At 38.0% G+C, this 25,848-nt stretch overlaps 2 protein-coding genes across 2 annotated transcripts in view; one reads left to right on the top strand and one right to left on the bottom strand.

Annotated features, from left to right (window-relative positions):
* The window catches only part of LOC18446317 (UDP-N-acetylmuramoyl-L-alanyl-D-glutamate-2, 6-diaminopimelate ligase), a 29,028-nt gene extending 25,209 nt beyond the window's left edge, over nt 1–3,819 (top strand). The window contains exons 4-5 of the mRNA XM_006856439.4: nt 3,286–3,363; nt 3,480–3,819. Coding sequence (XP_006856501.2) covers nt 3,286–3,363; nt 3,480–3,648 — 247 coding nt within the window. The 3' untranslated portion in view covers nt 3,649–3,819. The remainder of the gene's footprint in view (nt 1–3,285; nt 3,364–3,479) is intronic.
* Nucleotides 3,820–5,648: 1,829 nt separating this feature from the next.
* LOC18446319 (pre-mRNA-processing-splicing factor 8A) lies at nt 5,649–23,766 on the bottom strand. Its single transcript, XM_006856441.4, has 26 exons — nt 23,180–23,766; nt 19,799–19,922; nt 19,600–19,692; nt 19,077–19,467; nt 18,488–18,974; nt 17,164–17,954; nt 16,847–16,932; nt 16,567–16,749; nt 16,040–16,354; nt 14,979–15,283; nt 13,956–14,410; nt 13,708–13,834; nt 13,279–13,520; nt 13,017–13,140; nt 12,732–12,921; nt 12,522–12,629; nt 11,352–11,605; nt 9,755–10,371; nt 9,556–9,662; nt 9,207–9,461; nt 8,604–9,077; nt 8,274–8,435; nt 7,981–8,178; nt 7,359–7,637; nt 6,190–6,432; nt 5,649–6,077 (listed from the first exon to the last, which is right to left on the bottom strand). The coding sequence occupies exons 1-26, from the start codon at nt 23,422–23,424 to the stop codon at nt 5,886–5,888; spliced, it is 7,047 nt and encodes a 2,348-aa protein (XP_006856503.1). The 5' UTR covers nt 23,425–23,766; the 3' UTR covers nt 5,649–5,885.
* Nucleotides 23,767–25,848: the final 2,082 nt, after the last annotated feature.

The following is a 25,848-nucleotide window of genomic DNA, read 5'->3' on the forward strand; positions in this document are numbered from 1 at the left end:
AACTAACAAAATGCTTCAGATACAAAACAAGGGTATATAAATATCCAAAAAATTGAGTACAATTATAAAATACTTTATAGTGTGAGTACCCTAACATAATCCTCTCTCTCTCTCTCTCTCTATATATATATATATATATATAGGGAAGCATCTACAAAACGCGTATAGGTGAAGTTCTATAGAACTTCACCTACACCTCATCACCGTCCAAAGTTGATCACATGGTTACAATTTTTGGTAGTATTTGAATTTTTATAATTTTTTATTAATCGGATTTATCTAAAATTTGGGGTGTGTGTATATAAGACCAAGTCGCACCAAAATAAAATATTAAAGAAATAATTGTCCTAAAATAAAATGATGAAATTATCCTTGAAACTTTATATAGGTATTTTACGTAATTTTTATCATTCAAATTATTTTTTTTATATTTTATTCATGTGCATCTCACTAAGATGCAAATACCGACAAAATTTCATATCATTATGATTTGTAAAACAAATATTAAAATTCAAACACTATCAGACATTGTGGCCGTGTGATAAACTTTGAACGGTGATAAAGCCGTAGGTGAAGTACTGTAGAACTTCACCTATAGGCATTTTTTAGCATTTTCCTATATATATATATATATATATAAAGAGAGAGAGGGAGGGAAATGATATCATGTCACCATGTCATTATAATATAATGAAACCACATTTCTAGAAAACCATGTTTGTGGTATTTGTATGACCCGAAATTTTGTATACACGCTCTCTTCATCTCAATAATTAATCTCAAAAAAAAAAAAAAAAATTGCAACCTATATATGGTCAAAATGAGTCCCCTCCAACAATGAATGTAGACCGTCCATGTGGTGAATATTAAGATCTAAGCGTTTATGAATTCAAAATCATTTTTGTCTTGATTAACGCTGTTAATCTAATGACAATAAAGTTATCTAAAAAATTTGGAAAGAAAAAAAGATCCTTCTAAGGCCTAGATCTAAGCATCTCACCAAAATGGACGGTCTATGTTAATTGTGCTGAAAAAACACTTTTTAGATTTTTTTTTCAACTGTTTCTTTTTTGTGATTGTTCATTAAAATGAAAAGAGTGTGTCTAAAAATTTGGGTCAAACAAATAACCCTAACATAGTTTTTGAAGATTGTTTCATTATATTATTATACAATCGTTGCATGAAACCACTCCCCATGTATTTATATCGCTATACACCAAGTAGGAGGATAAGAATACTATTTCACTTTCATTAATCAAGTCCACCTTGAAGTTACAGCAAAAGAAGCTTATATAGAATTAAACAAGCATATCATTGAGATGGCCTTTTTCGCATGACTTGATGGGCTGAGGTTTCATTGCATACTAAGATGTCATTAGAAGAGGCTTTTGTTGCTGAATATTTTATGGTGGACCATATTATGATGGATGATAGGATACAAGTTTTTTCTTCTTTTTAAATTGATAATCTTGGTATGAGTTTTCTGGAGATTGGACGAAGGGATTGATGGCGAAAGAACACACGTAGTGATTTTCTTTATGTTCAGTTAATAAAAGAGTGATTCTCATGAGCTTTACATGGGTCATGAACTTTTTAAAACACAGAGAATCACCTGAAACAAATAACCAAAATACACTCCTAGGCTAGTTGTTGTGGAAATAGTTGTAATGCTAAACATGTGATATGCATGATAACTGGCTTTCTTTATGTAGGGAACGTCATAAAAAATATAGAGTAACAAACCACCTAGTGATTTGTGATAATAATATGGGGGTTTGAGATTATGGAATGTTCTATACAACCAAACCAAGTTCTCATTCTTTAGATGGTTGAGGGAAATATCTCGGCCGTATTGCCTATGGGTGGGATGCATGAAGCACTTTGTTGCAATTTCAAATGTGGGACAATGGATGGGCCTTGATAGGGAAGGTGATTTCATGAGCATTGAGTTTTGTCCCTTTCAAGGGTGTCCATAGATGTTAATATGTGGATGACAATCTGATGGAGTACTCGGTGGGTGAAGATAAATAGACTACCAACCTAAATGGGGATGTAGTGTTATTTCTTGATTTTCATTATCTTAGTTGTATTGAGCCATGTGCTATCATTTCCTTTAATTGGTATTGGCTTAGGAAATGTGTGGCTTGCCAAGTGGTATGAGCATGATAACGGTATCATGTGTAGTAATTTGGCTAGCATCACAGCAGGAGATGAATTTCTAGAATCAAAGGATTCTAGAGAGTTTGGTGGAGAAGATCGAACAAGGTAATAACAAATTGAGGACAGAGGGATAAACTCTGCGGTTTGAAATTAAGGACAGAGGGACAACAGAAGGGAAGGACCTTGGTAAACTCTGGGGTTTGAAATTTGTTTACCAAGAACAGATTGAGGTTTGGGATAACAGAATAGGAGCAGGATATTGACTACACTGTGATGGTAATGGGGAGAAGTAAAGCACATACAATGGGAGGGGAGTGACTAGGGATGTGGAATTGTCTCTTGGCCGCTATGTAAGATGTCAAGGCTATTATGGCATACCAGTGTATTGCTAATTGTACAAAGATGGAGGGTAGACACTTTTCATATGTAGTTCTTGTGATGTTTAGGATGACCAAAAGGTAGGACATTTGTGCTTGGTTCTTTTCTTTTTCGAGTGGCTTTACGAAAAGGAAGTCAGCAGGGTGGAATTAAATAATTTAGTTTGTCTTAAATAAAATCTGGATTTTTTCAATTTTCAATTTTCAATGAATTGCTTTCTCTGTCAAACCCATTTTGATGACTCTGTTATTCGCATATTCATGACAACCTCCTATACTGTCTTTGTATTTGTACTTCTTTCTTGTGTGCTGCTTAAGTAGCATCCAAATGTGAACTTCAAATGCATGAAAAAATGTCTTTTTGTTGAAAAATTCATGTTGAAGTCTTAAACCATATCTCCACGTTCAACCAGCTACTGCAAAAAAACATTATCAAAAGAAAAAAACCAGCTACTGCAAAAAATCAGAAAGAGTTATTGTGTTTTTAATGATAAAACTTCTTTTTCCTGGTTCCCAGTAGGAAGGAAAACGCTCATGTTTGGATTAGATTTGATTGCTAATAGTTTGTCATGTTTATTTGCTTTCCATTGGAAAAAGGATTCTGATGCTTGAATGAAATTTTGTCACTAATAGAGAAGAGGAAGCTGACCTGAAGATATAGTCACAAACTCATATTCTTGTTTGAGCCTTCTTTTATTTATTGATCTTGTTTGCTCACTCCATTTAAATAATTTCTTGATGCATTCAGGCGGGTATTCTCAGAATCTGATGACGAAGTCATTGATGACATGCCCTCGCCAAAAAAGAAGATGCCGAAAATCCCAGGGTAATGACCCCTTTTCTTGATAGTATAATCACTCCTTTTGTTAGTATTATCATTCCCTTAGTTTTTGAGATTCATGGCCCATTCAGAGGAAATAACTTATGCTTGATGCATTGCAGTGCCAAAATAGTACTTTTGGAAGGTTTGCACCCAGCTGACTGTGCACAAAGTGCTAAAGAGTTCATGAAGAAGAGAAAACATGGAGTTCAAAGGTCATCCATGGTTTTGAAGAATGCCAACCAGGCTTTGCGCCTCCTGTCTAACAGTGGCATCTTGAGTAAGCATTAAACATGTGTATCACGAGGAATTTATGGTGTTCCCCATGGGATATTGTATGGGGGAGAGATTTATCAGATGGGGATATGAAATATAAATCAACACCCCAAAAATTTGCATTTGCAGGCATATAGTCCTTGTACTTTGTATGGAAGCAATGAGGTGGAATGTTTTTTTGGGTAATTTGTCTTGGTTCACTCAATTTGACAAGGTTTTCGTTTTCTTTTTGAAATTTTGTGAAATTAGTTTTCACATACGAAGTTCGCAGTTTTTACCATGTGAACAAATTTCCCATGATTACCAATACATGGAGTAATTAGAAGCCATTCATATGCATCCAAGTCCGCATGGGCATATTGATTGGTTTAAGTCTCCGTCTCCCTATGATAATCAATTTGACTTTGAAGGCCGACTCTTTATATGAATAGGAGGTACATCTCTTCTTGGTTAGTCCATTCAACCTAAATCTCCTGCTAATGCCATAAAAAGAGTAGGTAAATCATGATGATGCAAGTACACGAGTATGATAGTTTCCATTCACCATGTGCACATGGAAGATAGAAGAGAAACTAATCTCCAAGAAATATGAGGCCTAATCTTCTCACTAATCTACAAAATCTATTACCCACGAATGCATGCACTCTAGGACTTTGAGTGGTTGTGATTTAAGTTATGGAGAAGACCTATGTTTTTGTATGTAATTTGGAGATAAATAGAGAAAATGGATGGGGGGTGTGTGTGACTAGTGCCCATTTTGCTAATTAATGGAAACCCTAGGGGGTTTTTCAAAGCAACTAGAGGAGTCAAGCAAGTGGATCCTTTATATCCATTCGTTTTTACACTTGTTGCTGAGGGATTTAGTTTGATGTTTAATAATGTGGAAGGAAAGGGAAGATTCAGTGGATTTAAAGTTTTAGACACTAGCCTTTGTGTGTCCCATCTACATCTACAATATATGACGCAAAGAGAACCAATTACTCATATTAGCAGATTTTTGCAGTACTTGCGAGATGGATTTGGTCCAGAAGGTCAACTTTGACAAACTTGCCATAGCAAGGTTTGCCTAAGGATTGGGTGGAGTCTCTGGCAAAATAAAAATTGGACGCATGGTTGATAAATTCCCAGTTAAATACCTTAGCTGGCCTATCTTAGTCGGTAGACTATGTAGGTTTGCTTGGGATCCCTTTATTCACAGAAATCAGAATTCAGGTGAAGCTGGATTTATTGAAATTCAAGTTTTAGTCTTTTGGTGGTCGTGGTAATAAAATTCTCCTTGGCAAGCCTACCCATTTATGAGGTGTCTATCATGCAAATGTCAAGTTCTATAATCAAAATTCTTTGACCATTCTATGAAAAACTTTCTACAGTGCTCCTTTGATGATGATAAGAAGTACCATTTGGTTAAATGGGATAAAGTTTGTAATCTTAAGAAGGACGATTGAGTATCAGAATGCTCAAAATCTTTAATAAAGCACTTCTAACAAAATGACTGAAGATTTCTACAAGGTAAAGATCAGTTTTAGAAGACAAGTTCTTGTGATCAAATATGGGATTGATAGGTACTCCTAGTTTTATCAGCAGGGGAAGAGGTGATACCCAATAATCTCAGATCTGGAAAGGTATTCTTTCTTATAAACCAATAGTGAAAAAGAAGTTTTATCAGCAGGGGAAGAGGAGATACCCAATAATCTCAGATCTGAAAAGGTATTCTTTCTTATAAACCAATAGTGAAAAAGAAGAGGTGATACCAAAAATTGACTTAGATGGTCTAGGCCCATTCTTATTAAGGTATGGAGATGGCCAATTCCCAAAGTACAAGCCTTTCTATAAGACTCTCATGACGGATAATCTTAAAAAAGGAGAGATCAACATGACCGGAGGTGTGCTTTATTATTGATTTACTAATTTTCAACCACGTAACATCACTAAGACTTATGTCATACAAACAGGTCCTTCATGCAGTTGGTGCCTTTCTGAAGCAACCACTCATAGTTGTCATCTTGAAGATTGCATTTGCCATTCCAAAAACCATGCTCCGTTAAAATCTTGTCCATCTAATACATGCAGAAGCCATGGTTTAAACTCCAGCTTCTTCGTAACATACAAAAAAAAAAAGTACGCCATGAGAAGACCGACAGAACAGTTTCCACTGTATCCATGGCATCTCCAAAGGGGTCAAAGGTTAGTATCACGGAAACTATACAATTTCAATGCAACTGGGTTTCCTTCAACAAATCTTACAATTAGCTCTAAGCGAAAGTGTCTTCCCTATCACCCTCTGCATGCTCTCCTTCCTCCAAATTGCTGAACTCGAGGAAATGGGTGGGCCTGTGATCCTCATGATAGAAATCACGAGGCGTCCCCAACTTAACATTGTACTTCATACTCACGGTGTGCTTAACACCCATGAAGTTGTAGTTCCAAGGCCCGTTTTCAGGCATCTACATAGAATCACGCAACATGCATATTAGTTTATGAGGTGTGCGGGTCTAATTTTTCTTGACCCAAAAACAAGTAACCGTGTAGCAAAAGAATACAGATCCAAAAGATTACCATGTAGAATCCAAGGAACCGGTCACTGAGAAGCATCTGAACCTTCTCGTAATGGGTTGGGAGATAGCCATGGTAGTTGCTGCCAGTGTCCTTGTTGAGTCTTCCCCACTCGTAACCTGTTGGGGTGAGCTTATATGCAGTCAAGGAGCAGGAGCCAGGAGTGAAACTACAAGTTAGAATGATACACTTCTCCCCATCCCACTGCTTGTTGTTCTCCAGAATCCGAGCATGACACGTAACATCCTGCATGGAAGAACAGTAAGAAAAAAAAAGACATAGACGAACTTCTTTTAGGAACTTAATCACAAGGAATCAAGGATGATGTATGTGATAAACAAACAAAACAATTGCAACAGACAATGTTTTTGAACTCGGCTCAGCCATGGAACTGGCCGAGTTACTCGGGGGGAGTCCAAGTTGACTTGCCTGAGTTTGCACCAAGATGAGAACGAGCCAAAAAATCCAAAAATTCAGTAAAAATCCTGAAAATTTGCTCATAAGGAAAAGAACAAAAAGAGTGATAAACAGACCAAGTATATGCAAGATGAGAAAAGTTTTCAAAGGTCAAAAAACCAAACTTCTTAAATATCGTTTTCTCAGAAAAAATGAGAAAAATAAAAGAAAAATCATAATCATTAACAAAAAAAACCATGAAAAGCACATTAAAAACCATTAATAAGTCTCTATCAAAAAAGAAAAACCATTAATAAGTCGATTATAATTTCATTCAATAGATCAATTAAAAATCCATTTTTAATCTCAGGCAAGACACCGTCAAGCCCAAGCTACTAGCACAATAAAAATTTCAGGTAAAAGATCTAATAATTGAATATTATCCGTAAAAGTACTTGTGGAAGATTCAATTGTGTGAGACTGAGGTTCAGATTTTAAGATTATATTCAACCATGAAAAAGCAGTCCAGCTGACAGAAATTCAAATTTGGAGAGTTTGAATCAAGTCCGCATGCCAATAATTGATTAATTTATCATTTAAAAAAATGCACAGAAGTTACAAGACTGATGCATGTGCGAGAGAGAGAGAGAGAGAGAGAGAGAGAGAGAGAGAGAGAGAGAGAAAGAGAGTGTGAGAGAGAGATTCAAATTGATAATCAAACTGTCTAGTACTTTGACAACAAATACAAACCAAAAAGGAGAGCAATAGATACAAACCTGAGGTGAGAGCTGAGGGAGTTCATTGGGTTGTGTATGCATCCACCCCAAGGGCTCCAAATCATTCAAGAAGTCATGATCAGGCAATGCTGAAGGCAAATGAACCTGTTGGTGGGTCCCCCACTGTGGTGGCATAGCAATGCAACGGATCTCCTTCACTTGAGGATTGTCAGGAGGACTGATTCCATACAAGTAACCCGCAATTTGGGTCCTTAGATCTGCTATGCAGATGAACTTCTTCAAGACATTCTTTGGCATGATGTATGTGTAACCAGTCTCCTGCAAAATGTAAAATTCCAAAGATATTACCATATGTTCACAGGAACTTTTTATGTGATTGATAACTGGATTTTATTGAGGGAAAGTATGCCGCACTCAGATGGGCTGAGTAATATCATAGTGCACAAGGGTCACCACCGTCCAATCAAAGGATGCAGAGTACCAACATAATAAGTCAAAAACCCAATTGTGGGTCACAGATTCCATTACCCTAGATCCTTCAATGACATGGTGATGCTCCAAAGGACTACAGTGTTCCAATAGTTTATTGAATAATAGAAACTTATCCCCTCCATTAATCTTCATAGTACTTAAAAAATAATAATGAAGTTATCTGTGTTACCTTGATATCATCTGAATTGACATAGATGTGATTAACTCGGAGATAAAGATTGGTTGCAGAGATTGCACGCACACGCCAATCAGTCTTGGAACCAAAAGCAGCCTGCTCATATGGGCTTGTTGTGGTGACTATCAATTCATCACCATGCACATTTGTTGTTCTTGTGGTAACTGCAGTGAGCTGGCTCGCTTCCTTCGCCTGCAAATAAGAGATTTTCAAAAACAAATGATCAGCCATGTCCAGAACCAGCGTAGGAGATTTGCAGCTGTGGAAAAAAACTGAAAAGAAGGTACCTGTTTCTCAATCTCTGCAATCTGTTGCCTCTGTTGTGATGGTGGAGTTATTTCAGCCCCCAATATGATATCACGAATCTCAGACTGGGTCAGAGCTGATGTGTTAACATTATTCTTCTTTGCATAATCAGACAGTATGAGATCTCTCAAAGCCACCTCAACCTGCAGTAACAGATAGATAAGTAAAAGCCCAAACACTACATTCAAGAAAAATCAGTAATTATCCAAAGCAATCCTGAATCCCGCCCCCACCCCCCCCCGACCCTTAAAGAAAACACAAAACAAAAAGAAAAAGGGAACAACAACAGCATACTCAAGCCCCATAATTACCTTCATCCACTGGTCATCTGTTAGGGACGGCCAAATGTGGTGGGGTTCTGTGACAACAGTCTTGTCAGGCTTGAGTAGCATCTTGGCCTTCTCGTTGTTAACATGGAGGGCACGCAAAATCAATATTAGACGAGAGAATGCTGTGTATGATGATATCGTCTTCAACCAATCATCATAAATATTGAAAAGAACCATCTGTGGCTCCGTAGCCTTGAGAATCAAATCCCCAAACTTCTCAATTTTCAGGCAAGCCTGGAATGGCAACTGGAGCTCACTTCCCTTTATCACAATGTTAGGGAAGTCAAGCAAGTGAACCTCCAGAGGATCGAGCATTCCTTTCCTAGTCACAATGATTTGCTTGGGCTGCTCTTCAACAGGCAAAGAGCGCACAAGAGCAGCAACTTCTTCTGCAGTTTTCCACTTGGCCAACTGCCCGAGACGCTTCTGCCCAGCCCAAACACTTGTGTGGATAACCTGCATGGATTAACAATGCCAGTTTATCTCCTTCAAGTATAAAGAGGGGGCATGTGGTTGATAGAAGAAAGTCACAACAATAACCAGTCAACAAACCTTTACATTATAAAAAAAAAAAAGTCAACAAACCTTGAGAAACAATTGCCCCGTCCTCGGGTTAAATATGAAGATGGCACCATTGATAGGCTTTGTGGTGAGATTTCCTTCAAAGGTTTTGTGGATAGTGACACGATATACATTTGTGTCATCAACAAACCATATAATTTGATTGCTGAAAATTTCTCCATAGTTTTGAGATGATAGATATGGCTCAGTGGGCTCGGATGAATAAAGCTGCAGGCCTTTCCTTATACGCTCTCTCAGAACATACAAAGCAGGATTTGACTGCAAGTAAAAACAAAGAAACAGTGAGGTCGGTCAGTCAGTGTGAACCAAAGGGCAATTAAATGAGCAAAAGAAACTAGGTTGCCACACAAACCTTCATGATCTTATTCATAGCTTGAGCCAGAAGAGGCTTTGAACCGGGAAACCAGTTACCATAGGCGGAGTGCAAGTTATATGCAAGATCAATTCCGATCATGACACCTGCAGCCATTAAAAATAAAAAATCCATTGGTGATCGTCTCCAAGAAATGATGCATCCAAGAATAATGTGACAGCATATATTAATCCTCTACCTGTTGGAGATGGATAAATTGACATGTTGTCAGTGGTGTAGTCCAAAAATTTGGCCCTGGTGTAACGTTCGATATCATGAGAATCATAGTCTCCCCATCGGAGCTGAACATCTACCCAATATTTGTTGCTCGCTTTCTGATCGAACATATCCTTAGCTTCTGCCACTAAACTCGGTTTGGACATGTTCCAACGATAAGCAGCAAAGAGGAGGATGTCGGCACAAGAACTGTTCATTTTGTAACTCTTCCTTGGATGTATTGTTTCTTTCTGTACAGTCTCAATTTCCAACGCATCCAATTCCTGATCCAGCACCTGACACAAATCCATGACAACACTTTCGTGGACCTTTTGCCAAAGATGGGCCCTGAATATCTGAATCAAGGATATCTTCAATGTTGGGATTTTCCCATGCATGAATATCCCAGTCAGATCCAACTGTACTTGGAAACCTACATAAACATTTGCACGATTTATAGTAGGCGACCACCACAGAGTAAATCTACGATTCGGAATTTGATTGAGCCCAGAACGCTGTGCATTTGTCAGCTTCTTGTACTTCATAGACTCTTCAAAACCAGATGCTTTCTCCCAGAAAAGACCTTCCCATGTTGGAAAACTGGAAATAAGAATCCACAGTCAACATCATGAAACTTTTTTTTTTTTTGTTTTCTAAGAGAGAGTTGACTATAATATATCGAATATAAATAGAGGATAGAGAATGGGCTGGAGCCTTGGAGGTAGAACCAACGAGCCCTATGATGAAGTCTCTGACTCTATTCTCACCAAAAGGTAAGGGTCTAAATCCTCACTGACTTACCCTTTTTTTGGGAAAGGGGCTAAGGTAGTGGTGGTAGCACCCCCACACCATAGTTACCACATTGTGGTTTCCATTCGCACCATTAACACCACCCTACTAACACCTTCAAAAAAGCCAATTCCTAATCTACTTGAAAAAACGGGTAGGGGCCTGTCTTCCCCACTGAATAACCCCAAAAAAAGAATAGAGGATACAAAAATTTCAGCTCCTGACTAAACAGGGCCATATATATTTACAATTTTCGTTTTCGCACAGTGGTTCAGCAGGAGCTTGTGTTGAACAGCACGCGGTCATTTTTCACCCCTACAGCAAATAGTATCAAGATGCCATAGATTTCGGGGAAAAAGACAAGAATTACTATTGGAAATTAACACAAAGAGGCAGCTACCTCAGAACAGACACGTGACGTCCAGCGACTGATCTATTCTATCGAAAAAAAAGAATTACAGTGAATGTTACTGTTGGAAATTAACACAGAGAGGTAACCATAACTAATTAAACCCAGAAGTTATACTGGGACCTAAACCTGCTTCCCTATCCCTCGACCACCAGGGATCCAATATACCAAAGATATGGAAAGAATAAGGAAACCTAGCATTTTCGCCACATGGTAGAAAGATTAAGGTACACAGGTATACTGGGACGTTTTCCAAATTTTGGCCTTCCAGCAGGAAGACACTAAAGAGAGTAAAACTTGGCCTGCTTCCCACAAACAAAGATTTTGTGGGAAGATCAAGAATATGAGATCCATTATGCGGCAATGAAAACATGATACTCACTAAGTTCCTTTGAAGAGAGTATGTTCAAGAATGCCCTCCACCCCTCCAAGTGCCTGGATGACATCAGTCCGGTAATTATTCAAATTCCACAGCTTCCCATCATGCCGCTGATGTGTCCACCAGAATGGATTTTGCTTCAAAACCTGGTACTGTTTAAAGTCGGTTCTTACTCTCCACCCTTTGTCATATGCCAGTGTGTGTCGATCTTTCTGAAAGAGAGTATTGATTCGAGGAATACCTCTATCCCAAGAGTCCTGATGATGATGCACTATTTGTTAGGAAAATGAATATTTCAATAAGATGAATATCAGACATTACTTAAAAGTTCTTGCATCCCCAATAGGAGGACATAAGTATTTAACAATATATCTAATTTCTTCATGCATTCAATGCAAGCATCCACCTTTCCAACCGTAAGTGGTGAGGAGGCTCTCAAATCCCAGGTCTCACTCGACGTTTACCATTTTTCCATGGACAAAGGAGAAGCATTTATTCTTATAATATATAAAGAACATTCAGTTTCTCTTTCTAACTAATGAACAGCATTTAGGGGTCATTGGGATCCTAGGTAAACCTTTACCTATTTTCATAAAACCCAGGTTTCCCGAAATAAATAAAAAGGGTTTGTTTGGCACACTATACCTCTCTCAAAACCTAATTCAAAATTACTCCGGAAAGCCCATTTTGGTGTTAAAGTAACCCAGTCAAGACTGGTTTCCAAAACCTGGGTGATTTTTTACAGAAGGGCACATTTGGCGGGTGTAAAAAAACTTTCGTAAAAGTATTTTCATATGAAAGAAACATACACACACACCCAAAAAAAAAAAATGCGATTAAGCGTGAGAGTTCTTTCACACCAATTAGCTGTCACTTGGCATGAAAAGATGTGTTAGGACCAATTGATGTGAAAAACTCCCACACCTAATCACTTGGGGAAGTATCACGTGAAAATACTTTCACGGAAGTATTTTCATGCGTGCGAAACATCCCTTGGTAATCTAAAACCCTACCTCACATAACAACTCAACCTCCAATGATCCATTTTTTCTACTGCTCCCTACCTCACATCACCTCCCTCCCTACCTCTCCCCCTCCCTCATCTCAGCTTTTCTTTTTAATCCACACAGTAATTTTTGACAAACATAAAACCACAACAAGATCGAATCCAACCTCGAGATCTTCAAGAGTCAATCGCCTATTCTGGGATTGTGCTTCTTGTCTCTTCAAAGCATATTCAGCCCAAACACGCTGTGAATCTATGAATTCACTTTCCCATGGCTGCAGACAAACAAGTAATCAGCAGTATTATCATAAAAATGCACATTACAGATGAAAATGGCTAATAAAGAACAAACTGGTAAAAGGTCATAGAAAACCCACCTGTATGTAGCGATATAAGTTCGGAATAAGCTGATCCTCCTCATGGCTCATACCACTTCGGAAATGAGTTGCTCCAACATCTGTTAGCTGGCGGTATCTCAGATCACTCTGAGGGATCAATATATGACCCATGGAAAGCATGCCGAGACCTCCAATTTCCTTTGGTGTGTAAAAAATTACAGGGGGAAATCTGGTGTAAAAGACAAGATTCAAAATCACAATATACATGAATTTCAGAAATCCCAATTGAAAAGAACAGAAGATGAGCAACTGACAACAGCTTACCTGCTTGGCATTTTTGAATTCAACCCAATCTTGATACGGGTTTGAATCTTATTTTCACATTTCACAAGCAAATCCAACAGCTCTTGAGTATGAACAGTTGCTTCACGAAAATATGTCATGAGGCCTAAAATTGCAAAACAAAGTTATACATCCATATGTCCCATTGGTTCAAATAAAGAAGTAAAACACCACAAAGAAAAAAGTAAAAAAGAATGAAACCGAAGAGCTATCTTTCATTTTCATATTTAGTAAAGAAATATACCTATAAGAGCCGTGTTCCACTTATTAACAATTTTGGTGAATGTTGTCGATCCCGAAGACATCAGAATCTGCCGCACACGATTTTCGAACACTTTCATGTGCTCATCATCAACTCGCAAGAAGGCAATGGCTGTTCGCTCTTTAGTCTGCTCATTCTGAAGATTCCACACGCCATCTTTAGTGTTGCTGAATGCCTCCTGTGTCATTCTGATCTTTGGTAAAATTCGCACTTCAAAGCCACACCTGCTTGCCCGAAATCAAGCCATCAATTAAGGGGAACAAAGAAATGTAAAGCTCATGGTTTTAAAACCTTTTTTTTACTATTGTTATTAGATAGGGAAGGGGTTGGGCTAGGTGCAAATAAGCCTTCAAGCAAAGAAAATTTGGAGAGTGGCATGGTATGGAGTCGTAAACACATGCATAAGCTTACATGCTGAAAAGCAGATTTGGATTGTCCTTGCTGTACACAGAGATAAAGCTATTCTCCCACTCTAAAGTGGTTATACTTCGGGGGAGACGATTCTTCATATCCCAGAAAACACTTCTTCCAAGGTTGACTGCAAATCAAAAGAAAACAATCAAAATTTTTGTCACAGAAAGAAAGTCAAAAATTTGAATACCAAATAATATAATATTAAGCAACTCTGACTATTGTATTAATATTAACATCAAGCTCACCATCATGCTTCATAAGCCTCATTCGGGCATCCCTAGGCCAACATTTCTTGTTATTATATCCCACCATATTCTCATTGTTGGGGTCAGGATGTTCAGTTAGATAGCGTTGGATGAGGTCTCTGGCCTCCTCATGAGTGAAACGGAACAGTATATGCACCTTGTCAATATACCGTGAATACAGCCGTATTGGATGTCTTGTTTCAACTTTAGTATCCCAGTACGTAATGAATTCATTGGGCATTTGAGGTGGACCGGCAATTTCACTGGCCCGAGTCAAACCAAGAAGCAAGAGATCCAGGACCAGTCCATAGTATTGTACCACAAAAGAAGCAAACTGAAGACCACGAATCAAACCATATGAATTTGTGTGACTCATATCTTTGTAGGACAAAACAACATTGTTTTTTGCTGTGACATAATCAGCAATATTGTGATCAAGAACCAGTCGCAAAAGCCTGAAAAAGAGCAGAAATTAGGACAATCAATTGTTCACAGATGTGACCTCGTACCACTTATAATGTGACAATGTTTCAAAAAGCACTAGGCGGCACCTAGGCGGTCGGGGGGGTCTAAGCTGCTCAGCGCCCAGAACCTGGATGGCCCAGTAGAATTTTTTTTTTTTTTTGGGTTTTCTCTCTCTAAAATAGCCTCTAATGGGTTTTAAGTTTCAAATGAACCTAAAACCTACAATTTTGCTCCTTTAGTATTAAAAAAATGACCCAAAAATACCCTCAAGGAGCCGCATTTCCACCCTGGGTGGGGCGTAGGGCCTAAGCGGCCGCCTAGGCAGGTTCAAGTGAGCTCCAGGGATATCCGCCTAAGCGGCTGCCCAGGCGCTGGGTTGTCCGCGTTTTGAAATAGTGTAATGTATCAAAAGAGAAACTGTACCATCAAGGAACATATTCATCCAGAGAAGACTATATTCATCAAGAGCACTATAGAGGACAAAAAGGAGGAAAAAAAACAAACAAGGAAAAAAGATGGCCCAAGGAACATACGGCATAAGTATCAATTTGTATTTACCTATTAAGCATTGTCAGGTCTATCTTCTCAAAGAACTTTTCAAACTTTGTCTGAAGCATCACTACACACTGACCTTCACTCGTGTCCCATATATCTTGTAAATTATTTATTCCTTGGCACCACTTGTAAACCAAGAGGGGAGGTGGCTCAGAGTCCGCAGGCTTGATCCAATTAGGAAAGAGATGACGTTTGTCACCTTCATACCACAAATACTGATCAAGGTATGCATCTGTGATTTTCTCAAGAGGTTCAATCTCATAGACGGGAATCAAATAACTATACAAATCCATGAACTCAATGCCAACCTGCAATTACAATGGAAGTTAAAAACTCCTTAGCATGTCTGCACATCAAAACAAAGACCAGTTTCCAATTGTATAGCTAACTTAATAGTACATATGCAAAATGGGTGGTTGACCAGATGGCCCTCGTCGTCCACCCAACCAAAGTCTTGACCACGGAAGTGGACTTGCCACAGGACCAACAATTCTGGAACAGACCAGGACTGGGACCAGGTCGGTAGAAAAACTTAGATAGCCACTAGGCTATCACCACTACCATCCCCCACCCCTCCCCTCCCCACCCCACCCCGGCCCTCCATTTCTTATGTTAGGAATATTTGTTTAGTCACATTTTTTGCACACATACACACTCTTGACCCTAGTGAAAACCCCCATGACAAAAATAAATAAACAATAATAACTAAATATGGTGTTTTGATGAGAGAGAAAATTAAGTTGACAAGAGCCATCTATTTCAATTAACTGTTAGATCTAGGGTCAGATGTGCTCAAAAAAACCTTTTGTTTTTTTCTTTGTTGTTTATCTAGTATTTTTAAAACCGTCCCAAAAATTTGAGGTCAAATAAATCCCTTTTGGATGCAATCTTTGAGGGTGGTGTACCTGAGCATGCTCAAAAAATAGGCTAAAGCCCCTGCCCCCCTGCACGCGTGCATGCATGCACACAAAAACATAAAAAAAGGTCCAGACCCTGGACAGTTAGACTTGGACCCAGCCCAGCCCAACCGCCCATTTACACCTCAAGTTAAAACTGAAGCTTACTTCTTTGAAGGCACGCTGCGTGAGAAGGTGCCGCTTTATACGTGATAATGCCTCGTGAGGATTGTCATATGCTTGTTCAATAAGACCCAGCTCTTCCCTCTGTTGCTGGTTTAATCTCACAGCAACACTATAAGACTCCTTCAGCCTTTCAAGTGCAAGAATAAGAAGTTTTGTGTCATGCTTGTAGGACAATGGTGGAAATGGAATTGGAGAGAATTTCCTTGATTCCAGCCAATGCACTGTTGTGGTGTAGATGGCAACTGCTTCTTCAGGAGTCACATATGGACCATCTTTCAAGTAATTGTGTTGCCGTTCCTGAGAGATGCATCTGGAATAAGTAACTGTATGGAGCTAACCTTCACAGAGGCACTTCTACAAAGATATGAACTTATACTTTATGATGATAAAATAATAATCTGCTGGAAACTTTACCATTTCCCAATAAAATAAACTGCTCATTTATACTATTGCAAACAACAAAAAGCTTAAACAAATAAAACATCTAGATATAAAGTTAAAGATCAAACCTGCTCAGCTTTTAGCCATAAGCGAGTCAATCTTCCAAGATTCTTTCGGCAAACAGTCTTGTCAACTGTTGCACCCCTTCTTATACGTTCACGATTGTAATGAGCAACATTTGTCCACCAATCTGCCTTCGACTTGACGTAACGAAGGATCATGTTCTCAATGGGAACAGGTAAACCGGGGACCTGAAAAACACAAATATGAGACAAAGTACAAGACAGAAACAACATACAATTTAGCACTCCTACGCTATTTGGAAAAGAAATATTGTGGAAAGTGTACCTTCCAAGGAATATTTGCTTTCCAACAGCGCCATGCTTCACTAAGATGCTGCAAAATGGTCCTCGCTTTGTTCTGCTTGATGCCCTCTGAAATGCGATAATTACAATTCCCATATGTTAACAAAGCCATAAAATCAAGGACGAGAATAAAGCTGATAGAACACGATGTAATAAAAAGCATCGACAAAAGTTCACAAAAGCAAACAAGAAAATAACAATATATTCTTGTAATGTAGTGAACAGTCCACAAAAGTAAATAAGCAGATAAATGAAGGATGCATGTGTTATTATTCTGAAAGGATAAGTCCATTAGATCACCTGGCATAGCGTCGAGCACATCATGCATGACAGCAGCTCGTAGTTCCAAATCGAAATGGCTCTCAACACGTTGCTTGGTCACAGTCTTGGCCACTCCTTTTGAATGCCTTCCTTCAAATTGCCTTGCAAGTAAATTTCCCAACCATCTTTCCAATAGAGGTACAATACCTCGGAGGAAGAATAGCCAAACCCTCCACATCGGAGCCCAGAAACCACATCCCGGTCCCTTCCCAACCGGACCAGTGTTGAAACGGTAATAAATCAGATGCTTCAAGTCCTTACACATCCTTATCTGCCTCATAAGTCTATACTTGTAGCGATACATACCAGTCAATTGACCAACATGTGAAAATGTATACTGCAAACCATCCGCCAATTGAAAAGCATCCACATTTCCTAATCGGAACTGAATGTTTGCATCCACCACAAGCTTAGTCAAACGCAAAATTTCACGACATAGGTGGAAAGCATTTCCAAAACGAGACTTTTTACGCTCCTTCGTGGTGAGGGTCTTGACAGGCTTCAGATTGAAGTTGTAGTCAAGATGGAGATAGTTCAAATTCTTCCGGTGAATCAAAAGATTGAGCATGTTGTAACCTTGCTTACAAACTTGAAGACCTGCCTCAGCCCAATCCAGCTCCGTGGTTTGAAAGAACTTGGTGGCTTGAAGAGAACGGAACAAATGCTTCTTTTTCTGTGCTTTAGGGGGCCTATGGTGCAGCTCATTAAGAACATAGCACTTCAAGAGCTTCTGATAGCTGACACGTACTTTGACAGGGTATGATGGGGGGCTGAATTAATCAAATTCAGCATTGTTAGACATAAGATAAAAATCCCAGGGGTGCAGTTTGCATACGGATGCATCCATAGAGGTAAGGTGCACCTTCAAATTTTATCATGGTATATAATTTTGATGTAAAATGTTCTTAGGATTATCTCAAAATCTATTTTTATATCTAATTATAAAATTTTAAATTTCAAAAATGGTTAAAATCAAGTAGATCTATCAACATCCGAAAATCTTGAAAATGGACGGTGTAGATAATATGTTGTAAAATGCACTATTTCTGAGACTTAAATCTTGTTATTTTTCATAGTCATACATCTCGAAGTCGAGATGATCAATCAAAGGGTTTTTCAACATTAAAACTACCTTTTCCGATGGATTTTTAAGGGGCATCCGTAGTAATATATTATAAGGTACCATCCTTATATAAACTTTTTCCAAATCGCAGACACGCAAATAAAAAGGTAATATGATTACTATTTCTGTTCTATTACTTCATGTACAAAAATATGCTATCACATAAGAAATAATGCATACCAGTGCTCCTTGTACCACTCGGATACAAGGGGGATATCTTCAGCACGCCGCATTCGACCAGATCTCATATTAAAAGGCCTAGGAGCAAACAACAAAGAAATCCCAGGAGCTGTAGTATCAGTATACAATTGGGTGTTCTGCAACAATGGTTCCACCCCTTCTGGAAGATCGAAGCCATCAATATCATCATCATCATACACTTTCTTATCACGCCTCTCCTTATTGATCGACGTGATGGGGTGAATCAAAGGATCATAGTAAAATGCAGGAAGATCGGGGTCTTCTGTCTTTATGTACATTACCATAGGAGTATGGTACACCCCCAGCTTTACTTTTCTTGGCCTATTGTTGTAAAGATGGGGAAATGCAATTTTATACTCAGTCCTGAGTGGCGAACGTATAATAAGCTTATTGATGTCATTGAATTCGTTCCAATCTTCATCTCCTTTTTCCATATCACGATACAACGGCTCAAATTTGGGACCTCCTGAAGAAAGAACAACAATGATGAGCTGAAGGGAAACTAATTACAGTTTGTTACTTGCCTAAAAGAAGAGAATAAAACAATAAAAAATTGCATATGCTTTACCAGGTATGCACATGTTAAGTGCTTTGGCAGTGAAAAATGACTCCATGTCAAACAAGTAAAAGTAGTTGCGATCAATTAGATCAGAAAGTAGTTGTCCAGCAAGCCGATGCAGGGTTGCCATAATTGGGAGAGACAGATTCCACCTTCGATAACTTGGACCATTGATGAACAATGTTTTCACTAGCGGTTTGTGGTCATAGAACCATGTATGTACAGCAATATCTTCTTCAGGATCCAACTCTAACTGTATAGGCTCAAGGGGATCCACATCAAGTAAATTATCAGCATAATCCAGAGGGGGTTCCTCATCATCAAAAGGTGGAAAACGCATCCGTTTAAAATGACGCCTATCCCTTTTCTCCCTCCGCATCATGATCCACATTGTCCCCCACTGTTATAATCCATTTTAGTAAGTACCATAGTAACGCAGTAAAAAATAAATAAATAATGGCAATAGGATTATACACAATGTAAACTGTTAAGAGGAACATTAGACAAAACAAAAAGATCAAAACAAGCATACTTGCGCCAAATATATTGGTTCAACCACCCATGGGATCTCATTCACAAATGTTATTGCACCAGTGATGTGATACAAAATCTTTACATTGCGAACCTGCAAAACAAGCAAAGACTGTAAGCTAAAGGAAGAATTGTGCTAGGAAAGAACCTTATGTCATGCAATGAGAAACTAAGGCATATGATAAATAACAATCACAGACCTGCTCCCAGGGCATTGGCATGTTCTCAAGAAGCTTGTAAACTGCATGGGGAACAAATTTCAGTGCCCCAAGGTACACACGCTTGTCATGGCGATATTTCTTGGAGGACATGTCCCCATGATCTCTGTTAAGTGTCAAACAAAAAAGAATGGAAATAATTTCAGGGGACCTGAGTGTACATTCAAGGAAATTGGGGAGGTGAATTTAAATACCATATGACCACCAGTTTATTATAACCCAATAACATCACATTTCAAACTTTATGGCAGCAACTGCAGGCAACAATGTAATGTCGCTAATGGAAAGAAAGAGAACACTAATTCAATATAGACACAATCAATGCAATAAATATAGTTTAATTTTGAGTATATGAGAGCACTACAAGCTGCCATTTAGAAGACAGAGTACCAATGAAGTATATCCAATGTCTCAATTGGCAAGAAGCTGAGAATTAGATTAAGTTTGAATTTTACCTTGAACCATTCACAAAATAAATCCTTGGCAGATAACTAATCATTATTTCCTTTAGCTAGATGGGTAAATAATTATCCAACATGGAAGTGCCTACAGCTCATTGCATTTAAAATTCACAACCATGGCAAATAGCAACAGGCCTAGAAGAAGAATAGAAGTGAAGAATTGGACTACCACAGCAAACATCCCCTGTTCATCTGGTTCAATTCAGAAAACTAAAGATAGACAATATATATATAGGAAGCCACTATGCAACGCCTATAGGCGAAAATGAACAATGTTTTCATCCATAGGCTCGACGCCATCAATTTTTTCGAACGGCGAGGCTTAAAGACCGCCACGAACCTAGCATGTCCGTGGCGGTCAAACCGTCACGGACAAAGCAAGTCCGTGGCAGTCAAAAAATATGCGGAACCGCCACGGACCACACACCATCCGTTGCGGCTCCGTTCAATAAACCGCCACGGACATAGCATGTCTGTGGCGGATAACACTATAGCAATTCGCCTGTAGGCTATATATATATATATATATATATATATATAGGGAAAGGATATTGTCAGCCAATGGCCCAGATTGAATTTGGGCCGATGGAATGGTCACGACTTCATTTCGTGTTTGAATTTTCATTTTTTTTCTATAAATCCAAATCACTTGAAATTTGGAGTGTCTATCCTTCAAAAATAGTAGAATCTAATAAAAATATAAAAAACTAATTCGCATAATATAACTTGATCAAAATACCCTTGAAAAGTTTTGGGGTATTTTGGTCAATTTATTTTGCGAATTATTTTTTTTATATTTTTATTTAAGTGCACCATGATGAAAAGAATGAGGCCTAAAATTTCAAGTGATTTGGATGTGTAGGAAAAAAATGAAAATTCAATTACGAAATGAGGTCATGACCGTCAAATCGGCCCAGATTGAATCTGGGCCATTGGCTGACACTGTAGCAGTCAGCCTGTGGGCTGACAAAATCCACACACACACACACACACACACATATATAGATATAAATATAAATAGAACACTTGTTTCAATGCGGGTTGGACCGCATTTGTACAATATGCGGTCTAGAGGTATAAAGCATCCATCTTAAAGACGGATGCAAATAGGTGGTCCATCTACAAACAATTGGAACTAACAGTCCAAATGTTTTCTTAATAGAATTATTATTTCTAACTTTTAAAATTTATTTATTTTTCATATTCAGGATCTCCATGTTAAAGATTATATATTATCTAAAAATTACGATCGAATTTTATTTCAAAAATAAATTTATTAAGAGGCCCACATTTCTACATGTGCAAGCTTGGCCGCATGCTAACCGTGTCCACCTATATATAGCATGTAAGTTAACTGCGTAAAGTCATTGTTCCAAGCCTCCAAAAGTACAATGCAAAAGTTCGTGTCTATGGCAAGAAGGCTGGCCAAACTCTAAAGTCTAAACCAATGTTTTCAAACTCAACTCGGGCATTGGAATTGCCCGAGTCCCAATGGACTAGGTCGAGTCCTATACAAGATAAAAAAAAAGGGCTAAAAATTCAAAAAATCTGTCAAAAAAATTGCTAAAACAATTAAAAACAGCAAAAAGTAAAATAAATAACACAAATATTGAATATAAAAGTCCAAATAAGTGTATAAACGATAGTCTATTAAAAATTGATTTATACTTGAAATATATCAGAAAATAAAAAAGGGAAAAATTAAAAATTTGGAGCATGTAGTAAGAAAAGTTTCCAAAACCATATACATCGCATAAAAATGTATTTCTAAAATATATATGGGCGATTTTTTTGAAAAAATTGACGATTTCATAACAAAATATACGAGTTTTTCTAATAATTTTCAACAGGGGCGAGTTGACCCGAGACAGCCAAGTCCTTGAACACTGGTCTAAACCATTTTTGGAAATCGAATCCATGGAATGGAACTTTGGATGTCTGATTGCAAGACCTGCATGGGCTGGGAAAAGATTGCAGTGGGAGGCTGAATATTCAAAGAAATATAGCAAGGAGCAAAAAGACATCATTGTCATCCATGTTCTTTAAGTGCACCCAGCAAAAGCTAACCTGGTATTACACTCAAAAGTAAATAGAATAAAGGCATTACTATGTCTTACCACTTAAAGTATAAGTCGGCAACCCCTTTGCGCATCAGAAACAAATCCCCCGTAATCATACAACTGCCTCTTTCAGCTAATATCCATATTCAGTATATTTAACTCGTTATTTCATATTCGTTACAAGAATCATAGTCCACAAATGAGATCATGAGACTTTTTTCAGTTGAATCTCAGTTGCTCTAAAATTAGCTCTAAGTGTATGATTTACTGGTCTTGTTTGTCTTATATCACCAATTTTAACATTAGGATGCCCCCTTCTGGTGTTCTAATGTGCCATCTTATCTTGACCTGAGGTTGAACCCATGGAAGGAGAGATACATAGTCCTGTATTTGGTTCTGGAACTTATTGATAAGAAAAAAGAGAGTAGCTAGTTTTTTTGTGTTCTATTGGGGTCTCAGGCGATCCTTTTCATAATCTGCTTTGGTTGTGCTTCAAGGTACTCTAGACAATTAAAATGAACACCCATACAACTGAGATTCAATTGTTCACTCTCAGCTAGCAATTGTAAGAATCAGTTCACTCTTACCAGGCAGCCGTCGTCTAAAATGCATGCCGTCTACACCGAAGAACCAGACCAGACCCATTTTACCAGCCGCTACTCAACTAATAGAACACATAGTCTTCTAAACATATTAGGGAAAGTCTACGACAAGCATCTAATGAACAGAGCAACACAGAATCAGTTGACATTAAGGCAAACAGAAACAACTCCAGTTAACGCCAACAGTATCTCAAAGAACTATCCATTAAAGGAAATAGAACATAACGAGTTTTCATTTACCTTATGATCTTGCGCACATGTTCAGGAGGCATATCCTCTTTCTGAGTTTCCACAAATCCAAATTTCCTCTTATCTCCATATCTCTTGTTGTTAAGCTGCATCCATTTTCGAGCTTTCTCCTCCAACCTAGCTTCCGTCTCTTCAGCAGAAAGAGGCACACTGTAAGATGGTTGCACTGCAGGAGGTGGAACTGCCTGTGCCGTTCCTGGAGGGGCCATATGAGGCCCAACTCCATTGTTCCACATCTCTCTTTCTCTCTCTAGATTCTCTTGTTTTCTACCGGTTTAAGAAACCCTAAATTTTCTCACTCTTCTCCAGCTGCGAGAAAGAAATTGAACCCTCAATGTTTACAGAGCAAGAGCTCTAAGACCTAAATGATTTACCACTCTTCAGCAGCTGCTTAGGTAAGAGGGTTCAATGGCTCCGAGAATTGGTAATTAAGACGGAGGGGTGAAGGGTTTAGAGCGTGATAGAGGCCGTGTTCCACCGCAGAGCGGCGCGAGAGCATTTGAGCGACTAGGGGGGAGAGGCGGTCGCGGCGAATTCTAATTTATACAGGGACACCATTTGGCGACTCTTGAACGCACTTAAAAAAAACCACTTACGATTTAATAAAAAGGGTAGCGGCTCGTCATCAATTATTGAATTACTTTGAAAAAAAAATTTGTATAACTTTTATACGTAGAGGTCACAATTTATGATAACCTTCCCATGTAAAATCTGAAAGGGGTTTCAAGGTTATTAAATCAAGTAAGAGCCGTCATCAACCACTAAATTATCTAAAAAAAAGACTATTTAACTTTTGTATAGAGAGGCCACAATTATCGGCAGCCATCCGTAATAAAATCTGAAAGGGGTTTTAGGATTAGGGTGAGGTTTACGTAAGCTTGACGCATACCTTACGTATCGAAAATCTTTGTGATAGCCAAAATATTTGAAAGTATGAAATGAGACTATTTACCTTTAGTACAAGGTGGTCCCATTAATCTTGACCATGTAATATTGGGTTGCTGCAATTATTCCATTGACCAAACTCAAACTTCAAAAGAAATTTTCTCAAACTTTGTGATGCATCCAACTTATCAAATTTCACATCGGATGATTATAAGCAATTATGACCACCTTGTATCAAAGATAAACAGTCTCATTGTATATATATCCTTATTTATTGTCATCTTTAATTATAGATTTTAAAGCTTTAAAAATAGTACAGCCAAAAAGATCTATGAACATTTGGAAATATAAAAATGGGCGGTCTAAATAATGCATTACCAAATGTATTATTTTTGGGACTTGAAATCTTTCCTTCTTTTTTTCCATATTGATCCATCTTGAGGTCAAAATAATAAATTTGAGGATTTTTCATTATCGGTACAACCTTTTCTAGTGAGTTTTTTTTATGTGCGCCTTAATTTTATATTATAAGATTGACAACTTATACAAACTGTCCTTCAAAAAAATAGTTAAATGTTTCAATTTGAATTTTTAAGAAAATCTTTGTAATTTTTATTGGGTAGTAAAACATTTAATGTAATTTTTATAGCTTACACTCATATCTTTTTTTAGAAGAAAATTTTAAAATACGTCAAGTTTCGAACTTCAGAGTTCTGACCCGGTTTATTTTTTGTAGTACTTGGAATTAAGTGAACTTGGCATTCTGACTTGAGAAACAAATAGTAGGCCATGACGTCAAGTTCTTACCAACTAAACCCTAAATTAGATAGTGCGTCAAAACTCTATACCAATCTACCCATTCTTAAAGTATATTCCAATCTAAGTTCAGACCGGCTACCTATTTAATTCCCCACCCCATTCCCTATTCTTTTTTACTCACTCTCCCGCGCTCTCATATCACTTTCCCCCTCCCCCTTGGGCTCCACCCCCTCCCCAGGTCCCCACGCCCCGCTTTTATCTCCTTCGCTCTACCTGTTCTGCTCTGCGTCTTCTTTGAATTGATGCTTCCAAACCTTAAAAGCTTCAACCCGTGCTCCAAAATCAAATGTGATCCACGCTCTCTCCCTCTCTAAATCCTAGTCTATCTCCATTAAGTCACCTAAATACCTCTAAAATTCTCTCTCTATCTCTCTCTTGGTTGTTCCCATTTATTTCCCTTTTTTTAGCTAAAGAAAAAAAGAAATTTATCGAAACTAGGTATTTTTATGTAATGTTGAGATTTAATATATGCATTTTGCGTTTATGTACATTTGTATGTGTTGTATCTAGGGTAAACCATGTAATGAATGCGTAGAAATGGTTTAAAACTACGGGTTTAATTTTCCCCCATTTTGTGAGAGAGAGTGCCAAATTTATTCTTGTGAAGTGTAAGTTAAATCTAAAGTTTTGTTTACCTTTCACCTCCAGGTTTGCTCACGGTCCACTTTTCTTGTCTCTACCTAACTATTTCTTTTCAGGCTTTATTTATGCACATAGCTCAAGAAGCAAGAATTATATCTACTTATTTGTCGTAATTTTGAGTAAAATGACAATGATGTGTCTCAAAAGCATTTCATTATACTACCATCCACTGCCTTTGATACATAGATTGATTATGGAGTGAGGTCTCAGTTTGGTTTTGTATATGAAGGTTGTATTTTGACTAATAAATTGATATAAAGATATAAATAATTGATTAAGATTCAGAATTAACATTTAACTAATATTAATATGGG

The sequence above is a fragment of the Amborella trichopoda genome, chromosome 13 (genome assembly GCF_054954075.1).
Source record: "Amborella trichopoda isolate Santa Cruz 75 chromosome 13, AtrichopodaSantaCruz75HAP2 v2.0, whole genome shotgun sequence".
NCBI lineage: Eukaryota > Viridiplantae > Streptophyta > Magnoliopsida > Amborellales > Amborellaceae > Amborella > Amborella trichopoda.

Coding starts and splice junctions, on each gene's coding strand:
- LOC18446319 (XM_006856441.4), bottom strand. CDS start 23,424: ATGTGGAACAATGGAGTTGGGCCTCATATGGCCCCTCCAGGAACGGCA. Junction 12,630..12,731: donor ACTTATATCGCTACATACAG/GTGGGTTTTCTA, acceptor GTTTGTCTGCAG/CCATGGGAAAGTGAATTCAT. Junction 8,179..8,273: donor TTGCAGAGATTGAGAAACAG/GTACCTTCTTTT, acceptor TCTTATTTGCAG/GCGAAGGAAGCGAGCCAGCT.